This window comes from Camelus ferus, chromosome 21 (genome assembly GCF_009834535.1).
Source record: "Camelus ferus isolate YT-003-E chromosome 21, BCGSAC_Cfer_1.0, whole genome shotgun sequence".
Taxonomy (NCBI): domain Eukaryota; kingdom Metazoa; phylum Chordata; class Mammalia; order Artiodactyla; family Camelidae; genus Camelus; species Camelus ferus.
The window spans coordinates 18,338,996-18,352,164 of NC_045716.1; the positions used below are offsets into that span (position 1 = coordinate 18,338,996).

The following is a 13,169-nucleotide window of genomic DNA, read 5'->3' on the forward strand; positions in this document are numbered from 1 at the left end:
TGAGACCCTACCGGGATGGGGCAGGGCAACCACATTTGGCTTGGACAGTAAGGAAGCAGTGAAATACAGCGATGAGAAGGCTGAGAGGACCATACCCCCATTAACCTAGCTAGTGAAGGTCCTGGGATCCTGACCCACACTCTTTCCTCAGCTACATTCTGCTCAACACATGTTTGTGCTCTGAAGAGAGTAGTCTCCCCTCCACTGTAATTCCCCACCACTTTTCCCAGCACACATACCCATCCTTCTTCTTAATCACTGTGTATTCCCTGTAAGCCAGGAACACAGAAAAACCCTGCCCCAGATCTGTGGAAACAACCCTATGCTTCATTGCTGTACCCTTCATAAGCCTTTGCTCAAGAGATTCTATTAACAGCTTCTAATGGTGTCATCTGTTGCCTGACTCAGAGGCTTTCAGGAGGACCCTCTGGCAATTTCATGTCTAGAGATACACTGATTAAGAACATAGACTTTAGCATCAGACAAATTTACTTTCAAATGCAGACTTGGCCACTGACAAGCTGTGTAGCCAAACGATTTAACCTCTCCTCTGCAAAGTGGGGATAATATTATGTACTTCATGGTTTTCTTGTGAGGATTCATGGGTCAATACACAGGAAGCACTGGACATGGTGGCTTATATGGGTATATGATGGATGACAGATAAATAGGTGGATACATACATATATACATATGTACACACATACATGCGCAGAAAGACATCTCTTAATATGGACATCAGTATTTAAGTCCTATTGCCAGCAGAGGGCAGCACTGGAAGGATCCAGGGACAGCACCTTGAGCAGATTTACAGGACTCAAACTTAGAGTACTAGACAACTTTATGCCTGAGGTGAGAGCTGAAAAGGACATTAGACAGTCTACATCTTCATTGTACAGTTATGTTAAAGGAAGAGACCCTTGAGATGGCCTGTGTTGTCTAATGCCACACAGCTAATGAGGGCTAGAATGTAGCTGCCCCAGTTCTAAGGCTAAGACCTTTTTCATTAGATCCTAAGGCCTTGCTGACTTTGAGTCAAGTTGAGCTGGCTCCTGGAAACCTGTTCTTGCCCCGGGGGTAAAAATAGAAGTGAATTATCTTGATTCAGTCTTTGAGACGCAAAATTCAGCCTTACTTTTTTCATCTGTCTGACCATGTAGAGCTGTCCCCACAATTGTAATTTCCAGCTTGAGCTGACCTGAAAGACAGAAGTTCTTTAAGGACTGAGGTCTGTTCTCTGTGCTGCTTGTTCCCCTACAACACCTAGGACAGTGCTGGGCGGGCATGGCTAACTTCACACTCACTCACGGATTTGAACTGAAAGGTTGTAATTCTCAGAACTAACCTGCAACCCCATCCTCCATTCTATACACACACACACACACACACACACACACACACACACACACACATTCCTCAGCCAGCATCAACCCTGACCAAAAAAAATGAAGTTGGAACCACTAGGCAGGCACAGGAAAATCATACATCAGCTTCTTTGAATTCTTCATGCTTCCCAGCCGCTGCCCATCAATTCTTCCCCAAGGATCACTCATGCAGCATAAAACCACCTTCTCTGCATACATACACTTTCCCCTTCCAAGCAAAAATATGCCTCTCCTAAATGCTATTCCCTCAGAGACATGCTCCTAGATTTTTAAGAGGATAAATTCATTGGTGTTAAAATAAGTCTATCCTAAAGACTTTGTGTGATTGCTCCTGGGTCAAGCCTCCATTGCCTCTGCCTGGACTTTGCAATAGTCCCAAAATAGACCTCCATGCTTCCATCTGTTCCTTTCCCTCCATCCTTCTCACTTCTACGTGATGCATGCAAAGAATACCTTGAAACGTTAGAAAGAATGAGATAGCACTAGCATGGAAAATGTCCTCAACACATTGTAAGTGAAAAGGTCAAGTTACAGAGATAGCATATGCAAATGACCCAATTTGCATAAAAAATCTGTGTAAGTATAGCAAATGTTCGGAACTGCACTGTCTTATATGGTAGTCACCAGCCACATGCGGCTGTTTACATTTAAATTAATTAGAATTAAGTATAATTTAAAATTCAGTTTCTCAGTTGCTTCAGCCATAGTTCGGTGCTCAATAGCCACTTGTGGCTTGCAGCTACCATATTACACTGCAGATATGGAACATTTCCAACATCAAAGAATGTTCTATTGTCCAGAGCTGGTCTGGAAGGGTATATACATCAAACTGTTCAAAGCAATTATTTCTGAGAATGAAATTGTACTGATTAATGGGGGAGGGAGGACATACTTTTCAATGTATATTATTTTAAATTTTGTAAAAAAAAAATTATTTTTATAATTTAAAATGAAAAAATTCAGAAACTGATTAAAAATTTAAATGTTTTACAACATATTAATTTCCTGAGACCCAGGACCCCGAGCAAAACTTCCAGATCGTAGGCATCAGAATGTCACTGTAGCTTTATTTTCCGAACAGTCCTAGGCAGATCATGCCTCTTAGACCCCTTTCCCCCTACATACACCCCAAAGCCCCCCAAAACTGGGAGGTGAGAAAGCTATGAGTGAAACAACATACTACGAGCTGAAGAGTTCAAAAGAGATATAAATAACTTGCACTGCCCCTAAAGAACTTAGAATCCTATCAGGAGGCCAGATATGCACATCAAACAATGGAGATCAAAACCATTGAATGGCACATCAATTACACCTAACACATTTAGGGAATTTACCACGTGCCAGGCACTGTTCTAAACACTTTACAAATAATATCTCATGGAATCATCATAATAACCCTGTGAGGCAAGTATTTCTATCCCGTTTTACAGGTAGGGAAATAAGCCTAGAGAGATCAAGTATCTAACCTAATGTCATACGAAAATATTCAGGGGGCTTGGGGCTCAGTGCTTTGTTCCTATGGTCCCCCTGGCGGTGGCGGGCGGGGAGGGGGAAGATCACATGGGTCTGAGTAGAGAGTTCATGCTGGGGACCAGAGAGAGATAATCACTATGATTTCTTTTCCCCAGGTAAAACAGACAGCTGCCAGCCAGCAGTGGAAGCAAAAAGCCTTACTATCTATGCCCAAGTCCAGAAATCAGGTGTAAGTCCTATACTTTCTTCGTCTGGGGTAAACCTGTCATGTTTCCCATGGGATCTGTATATGTCTGATCTTTATGGGTCTATGTGGGCAGAGAAAATTAGGGAGGCAGAAGTCAATAACAAGAGCTCTCTAAAAGGGCATTAAACTTCAGGATCAAATGGGACTATTTATTACTCAAAATAATGGGAAATACTGGGTAATTTTCTGGTCATCTGTTTCTTCATAGGAAAAAAATGAGGAAGCTAGAAACATGTGACATATGACTCCTTCCAGCCTGCCATTCTAGAAGTCTGTGATTCTGTTATCAAACTCTCTCCTTCTCTAGGGAAGAGGGTGCAAACTTTTTTTTTTTTTTTGAGTAAAGGTAGATTTATTTAGAGAGATACATACTGCATAGAGTGTAAGGCAAGAGAAAAGCAAGGAAAGAAGTGTGGGAACTGGGTGCTCAGGTTAAAGCAAAAGTAGGTACACACTCCATAGAAAGAGTGCGGGCCGTCTCCAAAGAGGAGGCAGCAAAAAAGGCCAGAAGAGGGTGCAAGCTTGAAGAGAGAAGGAAAAGCTGAGGAAGGCTATCGTGTGACATGTTGGTCTGATCCAAGTTTAGGAGTTTGCAAAGTACCAAAGAGACAGGGAAGGATCTTGAGGAGTCTGCCTAGAGAGTGGTTGGAGAGATGGAAGATGATATGTACGCTGGGGATGAAAGAAAGCAAAACTGTGATGGAGTGATGGTTGAACTAAGACAGAAGAGATGGACTAAAAAAAAAAAAAACAAACTAGAGTCATGATGAAGTTGAGGAGCAGATATGTTAGAAGTAAGAGGGAAGCTAAAAGGATTATGGTCAGATATGTTTCAGACATGAAGGCAATTCTAGGTGATGAATAGGCCAGAATCTGGCCATTCAGAGTGTAGGGAAAGACAAATTCTTGAGTAAAGCATGTGAAGGTAGAGACAGCTTTGATTAATACCTTGGAAAATTGTATCAGATGATGGTAAATGCATTTCTGATAACCAGAGATAAACTCTTGGACAAAGCTCTTCTTTCTGCTGTCCCCCTAGTGGACTGGAGGGTTTGTTACACAGGCCATGACCACAGCTGAGAGCTGAGAACCAAACTCCATTTAAATAGATGAGAGTCCCAAGAGCAACCTCCACGTTTGTACTTACACATTTTGGTAATCAGGTTCAACCATGGTGCCTTTCCTGTCTATTCTATCCCATGCTGCTAGCATCCCTATTTTTATTGTAAATTATGGCATAACATACCAAAAAGTGCACAATATATAAATGTCAGCTCACTGAGTTACCCCATCTTGGTATCTGGTAAAGCAAGTCTTCCTACCTCATTTTTCTTCAAGAGTTTTTGGCTATTCTTGTCCCTCTGTACTTTCATATGGATTTTAGAATCAGCTTCTCAAGTATCATGAAAAGGAAGAAAAAATCCTATTAGGATTGCATTGAATCCACAGATATAGTTGAGGAGAAACTGTATCTTTCAGTATTGAGTCTTCTAGTACCATGAAACTACCACTCAGATCAAGGAACAGAACATTGCTCATACCCCCAGAAGACCTCTTTGTGCCCCTCCCAATCACTATTTTCTCTCTCCTCCCTAAAGATTCCACTATTATGACTTCTGAAAATATAGTTTAGGGTTTTTGGGGGTTTTTTGTTTGCTTGTTTTACTTTATGAAAGTGGAATCCTACAGTATTTTTCCTTTTGTGTCTGATTTCTTTTGCTCAATATTACATTTATGAAATTCATGCATGTCTTTTTTTAATTAGTTATTATTTTGGGCTGGTGGGGGCAGTAATTAGGCTTATTTACTTTTAGAGGAGGTACTGGGGATTGAACCCAGGACTTCAAGCATGCTAAGCATGAGCTTTACTGCTTGAGCTATACTCTCCCTCATGCATGTCCTTGAGCTTAGATATAATGCATTCGTTTTCATTGCTTTATAGAATATCATTGTACACATATAGTAGAGTTTATCCAGTTGACCATGTGTTGGACATTTGGGAGTTTTTTTTTTCAGTTTGAGACTATTATGAAAATTGGAGCTATGAACATTCATATGTATGCTTCTTAGTAGATATGTGCACATATTTTTGTTGGGTATATTCTTAGAAGTAGAATTGCTGAATCATAGAGTATGCATATCTTCAAATTGATTAGATAAGGCCAAACTGTTTTTCAAAGTGGATGCACCAATTTACTTTTCTGCAACTACATACAAGAGTTTCAGTTGCTAGACATTCTAATCAAAACTTGGTATTATTGGTATTTTAAATTTTAGTCATTCTGTTGAATGTATCTTTTCATAGTTTTATTTTGTATTCTTCTAATTATTAAAGATGTTGAACAACTTTCATATGCTTATTGACCATATTAATAGCTTCTTTCTTAAGGTGCCTCTTAAATCTCCTGCCCGTTTTCCTTTGAATTTCAGGCCATTTTGGGGCGGGTGGATTGATTAGTATAAGATCTTTAAATATTTTTAGCTTTTTGGCAGTTATATGTTAGCACATACCTTCACCCATCCTGTGGTTTGCCTTTGCAATTTCTCAGAGATATATTTTGATAAAGAAAAGTTCTCAGTTTTAGTGCAGAACAATTTGGTAATCTTTTCCTTTGTAGACAGCACTTTTTATGTTCTGTTTGAGAAATCTTCCTCTACTCCCAGGTAATAGGATACTCTTTTGTCTTCTTCTAAAACTGATTTATCTTTTACACTTATATCTGTTATGTGCTTGAAAATGATTTTTGGAGTACCATGTGAGATGAGTCAAGTTTTTTTTTTTTTTTCTGAATGGATAACCTATTGAATATTTATATTTAAAACATTGTTCTTGGCCTGCAGGGCAGCCTTTATCATAAATCAGCGGGCCATATATGTGTGAGTCTATTTTGAAGTTCTCTATTCTTCTCCACTGGTCTATTTGTACATACTTGGACCAGTATCATACTGTTAAATCTGTGATTACAGATTTATTAAAAGTTTGATATCTGGTAAAATGAGTCTTCTCACTTGTTCTTGTTCTTCTTTGAGTTCTTGGCCATTTTTAGTCCTTTGCATTCTCATATATACTTTAGATTCAGTTTGTCAGTATCCCCCTTAAAATTCTGCTGGAATTTTAAATAGAACTGCATTGATCAATTTTGAGGAGATCATATATATTTATAGTACTGAGTCTTTCCATTCACAAAATGATATATCCATTCCTTTATTTAGATCTTCTTTAATTTCACTCAATTAATGCTTGAATTTTCTTCTACAACATTACTTCCAAAGTGCTGGCTAGCTCCTTTTTTACTAAAATATGGTCTGTGAACAAGCAGCATCGGCATTATCTTGGACCTAATTAGAAATGCAAAATCTCAGGCTTCCCCTGCCCAGATCTTCTGAAATAGAACCAGCCTTCTAACAAGACCCCCATATAATTGATAAGCACATTAAAGTGTGAGAACCCCTGTTCCACCCCAAGCACTTCCAGTCATGGGGAATTCACTGCCTCCCAAAGCAATTCACCTCACATTTGAGCACCTCTTACTATTAGAAAGACCTTCATTTTATTGAACCAAAATATTTCTCTAAAATTCTAACCTTGATTTAAAGCTGAAGGACTCTACAGAACAAATCTAATGCCTCTTCTACATGGCAGTCCATCAGATATTATTAAGAGAAAGATCATGTCCTATCTTGAATCTTCTTCCCTTCAGTAAACTTTTCCAGTCCTTTACCTCTCCCATCAGGTGACAAAATTCCAAGTTCTTTCCCATTAAAATCCATGTGCTTCAGGCTTTAAGTCTCACTGTATTTCAAAGAAAAGTGGAGAGTAGCATTATCCTACCCAGTGCCCGCAGAGTATGTTAAAAGGATGACTTTCCTGGCATTAGTTATGCCATCTCCATCTTAGAGGATTGTGGTCTCAATTTACCCCCATACAGACGACCCTGGTATCGTGGGTTTTAATGCATTCTAAGTAATGTCAACAAACATCAACTGAGGTTTTCTTATGTGTCCCAGCACTGTTTTGTAGGGAATGCAAAAAAATATATAGGCTATTTCTCAAGGAATTGATGGTCTGTTTGGAGAAGCAATGTGGAAATATATCAGAGTGTTTTAAATACAGTGTACAGTTAAGTGTTGTAATGTATGAATTAGACTTTAAATACCTGAGGGATTTAGGTAAAGAAGAGGTCATTATAAATTGGAGTAACCAAAGAAGAATAATTTTTTTGGAAAGAACATGCACTTTAAGTTAAAAGACCATGGTGGGAATCCTGGCTTTGATACTTTTTTGCATGTGCACGTTAGGAAAGTACTAAATCATTCTGGGCTCCTTCACCTGTAAAGTGTGTGTAACAATAGTATTTAATATATAGAGTGGTTGTGAGACAAACGAGAAGATATATGTGAAGAACTTTGTAAACCTTAACACGCTTGGACATGAGGAGTTATTTTTAAGCTCAATATTAGGGCAGGAAAGAGAAGTAATGAGAAACCATGTTAGAGTGAAGAATGGCAGGACTTCCATGTGTTGTGGGTGATATGAGTGAGACTTAAATGCTATGAAAATCCCATTCTTGTTCACTGTTTGCAGTAAGAGCCACACCTATTCCAGTTCACTGTGAGGAAGACTTTTCAAACATCTGGGAAGAGGAGGGGTATATAGCTCAAGCAGTAGGTTCAATCCCCAGTACCTCTCTCAAACTAAATAAACAAATAGACCTAATTACCTTCCCCTGTCAAATAAATAAATAAATAAATAAATCTGGGAAGCAGTAATAATGAATCAGGCTGTCTCACAAGGCTGTGAGCTCCAAGTTATCACTTGGGGAGTCCAAACAAAGCCTGGAGAATTGAGTTCTAAGGAACTGGGAGGAGAATTTCCACCTGGAAAGGAGGCTGGACCGAATGACTCCAAGGAACTTCCTTACTCAAGGCTTCTTGGTTCTGCGCTTCTCCATGGGGACCTGGATGGGAAATAACTCTCTCCACAGCTAATCTCCTGCTTTCTTTGTTTCCCTTGTAGTCTGTTCAGGAGAAACCTGATCCGCTGTTGGCTCAGGACCCCTGCACCACCATTTATGTTGCTGCCACAGAGCCTGTCCCAGAGCCTGTCTCAGAGCCTGTCCCAGAGCCCGTCCAGGTCCAGGTGAGGCTCTCTGTGTCTCCTCTCTGTAGAGAGGGAGTAGGTGGAGGAGGCAGAAGGGTGGGACCTGAGGAGAGCTCAAATGGAACAGACTCCTGACGTGAGAAGGCGGGCCCTAGCAAGCAGGCAGCAAGGAGTATCTGCAGCCTCAATTGCAGGGCTTCCAGGAGACCCCTCATGGCTGCTCACCTGGGGTCCCTGCTCATCAGTGTTTCTGTCAGAGGTGTCCAAGGACCACATCAGAATCAGCTGGCATATCTGTTAAAAAACCAAAGATTCCTGAGGCCTTTCACCTAGGGTTCTGTTCAATCAGAGTGTCTACCTAGAGGAACCAGGAATCTGCACATTAAAACACAACATCCTCCAGGTGATCCCCGTGCACATTTAAGTTTGGGAACCGCATCTTGAGTCCAGGAGTTCTCAAGTCCAGCCACGTAGCAGAATTGCCAGGAAAGCTTTTTAAAAGTGCTCATGCCTAGTCTCCATAAAGCCCTATTTAATCAGAGCATTTAGGAGCGGAGCTCGGCTTTGGTGGCAAGCCTGGAAGAGGGTATGACGTGCAGCCCTGAAGGAGCCTCACCAATTCTGCCCCATTGCAAGATCGGTGTGGACTAAGTTTACTTGACAGGAATCTTTCCTCTTACTAAATGAACAGAAATAAATTCTGGGCTGAAATCTCAGCTCCACTTGGGCTCTATTAAATAAAGCATTTGAGGAGACAACGGAGGATTAAAAAGCAACAGAAATGCCTACGTTTATCCATCCTCTTCAAAGCTCCTACTATGCACATACCCAGCAATGCCTGGGAGGGTGCCTTGTCTTCATCTTGAGGTCTATTCACAGACCATTGTCCTATCTAAAACAAAGTGAAAACATAAAACTGACTTTAAAAGCTTTAAAAAATAATGTAGTTTTTTTAATGATGTTTTCTTGGGGAAGAAACACAGCACTTGGTGTATTTCATATTTTTCAGCAAAACCCCCTAAGTTCCCCCATTCCTGTCTCTTTCTCTGACCCTTGAATCTCCTCTCCCTATGAGAGGTCTTTGCCCACAGTCATCATCTCCTCCCTGTCCCTCTCTCCTGCCTGAATCACCTCTCCCTCCTCCTTTTGGGTCTCACTAACTCTTTCATTAAAGCTCAGTAACTTAGAACTCTCTTGGCTTCTCCAAACTGAGTGCAGGTCCTCAGATGACTATGACAGGCCTCCCAGTCTCCCTGATGGCATGCGTATGCTTGAAGGGAGCTGAAGTCCACCTTGTGGGTGGGCAGGCAGTCTGGGGACCTCAGTGCTGCCTGCATTAATACTCAGCTGTGACAGACCCTGAGCAACTTGCTATGCTACGTGATTCTTGAGATCTTTTCCTTTTCCTAAGCATCACTATTTCCACTTACAGCCTGTGAACCGAGTGCTGGTCTCTCCACTCACAGACTTCTGTTTTGTGCCTAGGAGTCAAGCTCCATCACAGTCTATGCCAGCGTGACACTTCCAGAGAGCTGACACCACAGACCCAGTAAAGGGAATTTTGGAAGTAACACGGAGGAGCCAAAAAAAAAAAACCACTGAACTTGGTCCCAGGTCCCAAGTTAAATGTGACATCTTACACATCTGTGCTCTTCTTGGATCGACTCCCTGGTGATGTTTCTTCCATACCTACCTGTGGAATGGACAAGGAAGTGAGGCTATCCAAGCACTTAGCCTGCTCTGCAGAGGGCACAAGCCCAGAACAGAAAGCTACCGAGTATAGCTTTCCATCTCTGCGGTGTAGCAGGCAAAATGGATAATGCCAGTCCATGGAGTCCAGACCTTCAGGTGTCTTGCTCTTTGCTGGGATTGGACAATAAAAGCCAAAGGCAGAAAGCCAGAGCAAGACATCCAGTACCTGTCTCAGACAGATGACCACCAGCTGCAAAGTCTGGAACAGCTTACACTTTGGCTGCCTGTACTCAGTCCAGGAGCTGCTCTCACTCACCATGCAGACTTGATCAAGGCTCTGAGCCTCAGTTTCTCTCTGGGTGGGCAGTGAAGGGTAAATTCCTCATTGTATGTAAAACACTGAGATTATTCTATAAAAGAAGCTAATAGAATATTTTATTTGTAAATACTGGAAGCTAAAGAATTAATAAACTGAAAAGACACTGAAATCTCTGTGCTTTGAATAATGGAATGAAAAAATTCTAAGATTCTTAAAAGTGTAGTTCTGTGCAGTGGCTTTCAGATTTAAAGAAAAGGAGCGAGTGTTTGGTGATGCTGTTACAAAGGAAATTGGAATAAGCAGAACTTGTCCCAGAGTGATTTTTCACTTCCCAAAATGATTTTTAAATCTTAGTTTTCTGTTTGCTCCATTGAGTAACAAATCTGGAGCCTCAGCTAAGACTTTCCAAACCAATTCTGAGCCCATTTTACATCCCCAGCCTCATGTCCTCAGGGTCTCTACCAAGCACTTCTCAATCCCAGCATACCTCTCCTCACACGAAATTTATCCTGAAGTTGAAAATTAACATATTTTGATCCAACAGCTTCAAGTAATTGAATGCTTAATAACTTAAGTTGCAGGATGCAGACAGAAGGAGCCTCTTCTGGTAAAGTCCTATTTCCCTTCTATTCTCTGCTTTCAGAGCAAGCCTTCTTCAAGGTAAGCTCCTCTTCTTTCTCATAGGGTCTTGTATGACCTTAGTGAACACTTTCACCAACTGTCTTACAACCGTATAACAATGGTCACCAACTTTCCAGCTCAAAACTTTGAGGCACTAAATGCCTTGTTCTTCACCTCCTTTACCAAGTCAATTCACATTTTAGTTCTGATGCCCGGTGTGTCCCATTTCCTGGAACAAATTTCAGTAAGACTGTTCTTATTTGCAATAAACAGAAATTAACTCTGGATTTTTTTTTTTAAATGTAGAAATGGAAGCTGCTGAAAAGGTATTGTTTGGTTCAAATAACTGCTAGGAGGATCTGTAAAATCATGGTTTGAAAACGAGAAGGAAAAAGGGAGACATAGGCTGTGGCTAGGACCACAGCCCAAATCACAAAACCAGCCCAGAGATGAGGATGCTGGGCACCTGATGTGCTGCCATTGTCTCCTTAGCACAAGACCCAGACTCCACCACTTCCTCCCTGCCTCAGCCGGGCTTGGAAACAATACTGCTGTTGTATCGTCTGCACCAGAGTGACTTCTCCAGGGTCCCTTCGTCCACCTTTTCATCTCTATCTTCTAAATAAGAGTCTGGGACCAAGTGGCCAATCCTAGGTCACACGTCCATGTTCTACCTCCAAGGGAGGCTGGGAATTGAATATCTGGCATTTCCCACTTTCCTAGTGGTTGGTGGGGTCTGTCTCTCTCTCTCTCTCTCTTTTTTTTTTTTAACACTTTTTATTGAGTTATAGTCATTTTACAATGTTGTGTCAAATTCCAGTGTAGAGCACAATTTTTCAGTTATACATGAACATACATATTTTGATTGTCACATTTTTTTTTCGCTGTGAGCTACCACAAGATCTTGTCTCTTTTGAGTTAGGGAATTCCCTAAGCACAAGCAGAGGGATTCAATGCTGATTGGGCATGTGTGTGCACACACACCTGCACATGCACACACACACAATGTCCACCCTTACGTAACTTCAGGCTCAATAGCCATCTATACTCAAAAACCAAGGAGCTACTAACTGGAATTTTTAAACCCTGGGGTTATGAGTAATCACTCCTTTACTAGAATTCAGATTGTTCCCAACAGCTGGGTTTTTCCTGTGGCTGAAATCTACCTCATGGAAGGGCAGAAACAAAGGAGGAAAGAAGAAGCTATTCTCTCAAAATTCCCTGACTGAGGCTCAAGATCTCACTGGAGAGGATGGCTGTGCCTTGGAGTCTTTCAGGCCATCCTTCATCACCAGGCCTAGGGTTCGAGTGGGAAAGCAGAGAACCCCTCGGATTATTCCCCAGAGGCACTGTGGGTGAGCTGGAACTCTCTTTTTCCTCAGACTTGAAAAAAATAAAACTGATACTTTAGAGGCTGGTTTCCCTGTGTTTCTTCTTTACTGTTTTCTTTTGACTGAGTAGGTCTGAATTCTACAGAACTCAGGAGGAACAGACCCATTCTCAGATTTAAGGGACTGGGGTTCTGAAATTCAACTGGGCGTAGCCTTCAGCCTCTGCGACGCTTCCATATGCTGACTGAAAACCACTGATTATAGTAAGTGATTTCCCTTCTTCCAGATTTTGTTTCTACTGCCTGGAAATCAGTAAAATACAGACAGTCCATCCATGAAATTGCACTTTTGTCTTTGTGTTGCCTAGAGAATTCAGAACATAGCAGAGGGTGGGAAGGGACAGACTGGGATTTCAAAATGTGTAGATGCTGACAGGCATATGCAGAATAGATAAACAAGATTATACTGTATAGCACAGGGAAATATATACAAGATCTTGTGGTAGCTCACAACAAAAAATAATGTGACAATGAATATGTGTATGTTCATGTATAAATGAAAAATTGTGCTCTACACTGGAAACTGACACAACCTTGTATACTGACTATAACTCAATAAAAAAAATGTAAAAAAAAAAAAAGAGCATAACAGTACAGCAAGACAAGTTTCATGACCTTGTGTCTCTACAGCTGTAGCTGTGAAACACTGAAGGTGGCTGATTTGATTTGATAAGCTGTGAGGCTATCTTATCCTGAAGGGTGGGTAAGCTCTGTGCCCTCTTCACCAAAATGAGGAGCCATGCTCCACACAAAGATAACTGTTTTTAAAGGACTGCTTAATTTTTGTCACTGCCAGGGTAATTGCCTTCCCTGGATTTCTCCAAATTCCCCTGGTGGAGCAAATCTAGACTGGGTTTCTCAGTTGCAGCACTATTGAGATTTTGGTCTAGATAATTGTTTGACACGGAGGCTGTTCTATGCATTATGTGGTATTTGCAGCA

The 13,169-nt window shown here is 41.1% G+C and overlaps 1 protein-coding gene across 1 annotated transcript in view; it reads left to right on the plus strand.

The window, feature by feature from the left end:
- The window catches only part of SLAMF1 (signaling lymphocytic activation molecule family member 1), a 31,726-nt gene extending 21,340 nt beyond the window's left edge, over positions 1–10,386 (plus strand). Inside the window, exons 5-7 of the mRNA XM_014562035.2 lie at positions 3,014–3,087; positions 8,123–8,245; positions 9,692–10,386. Of these exons, the coding sequence (XP_014417521.2) occupies positions 3,014–3,087; positions 8,123–8,245; positions 9,692–9,742 (248 nt within the window). The 3' untranslated portion in view covers positions 9,743–10,386. The remainder of the gene's footprint in view (positions 1–3,013; positions 3,088–8,122; positions 8,246–9,691) is intronic.
- Positions 10,387–13,169: the final 2,783 nt, after the last annotated feature.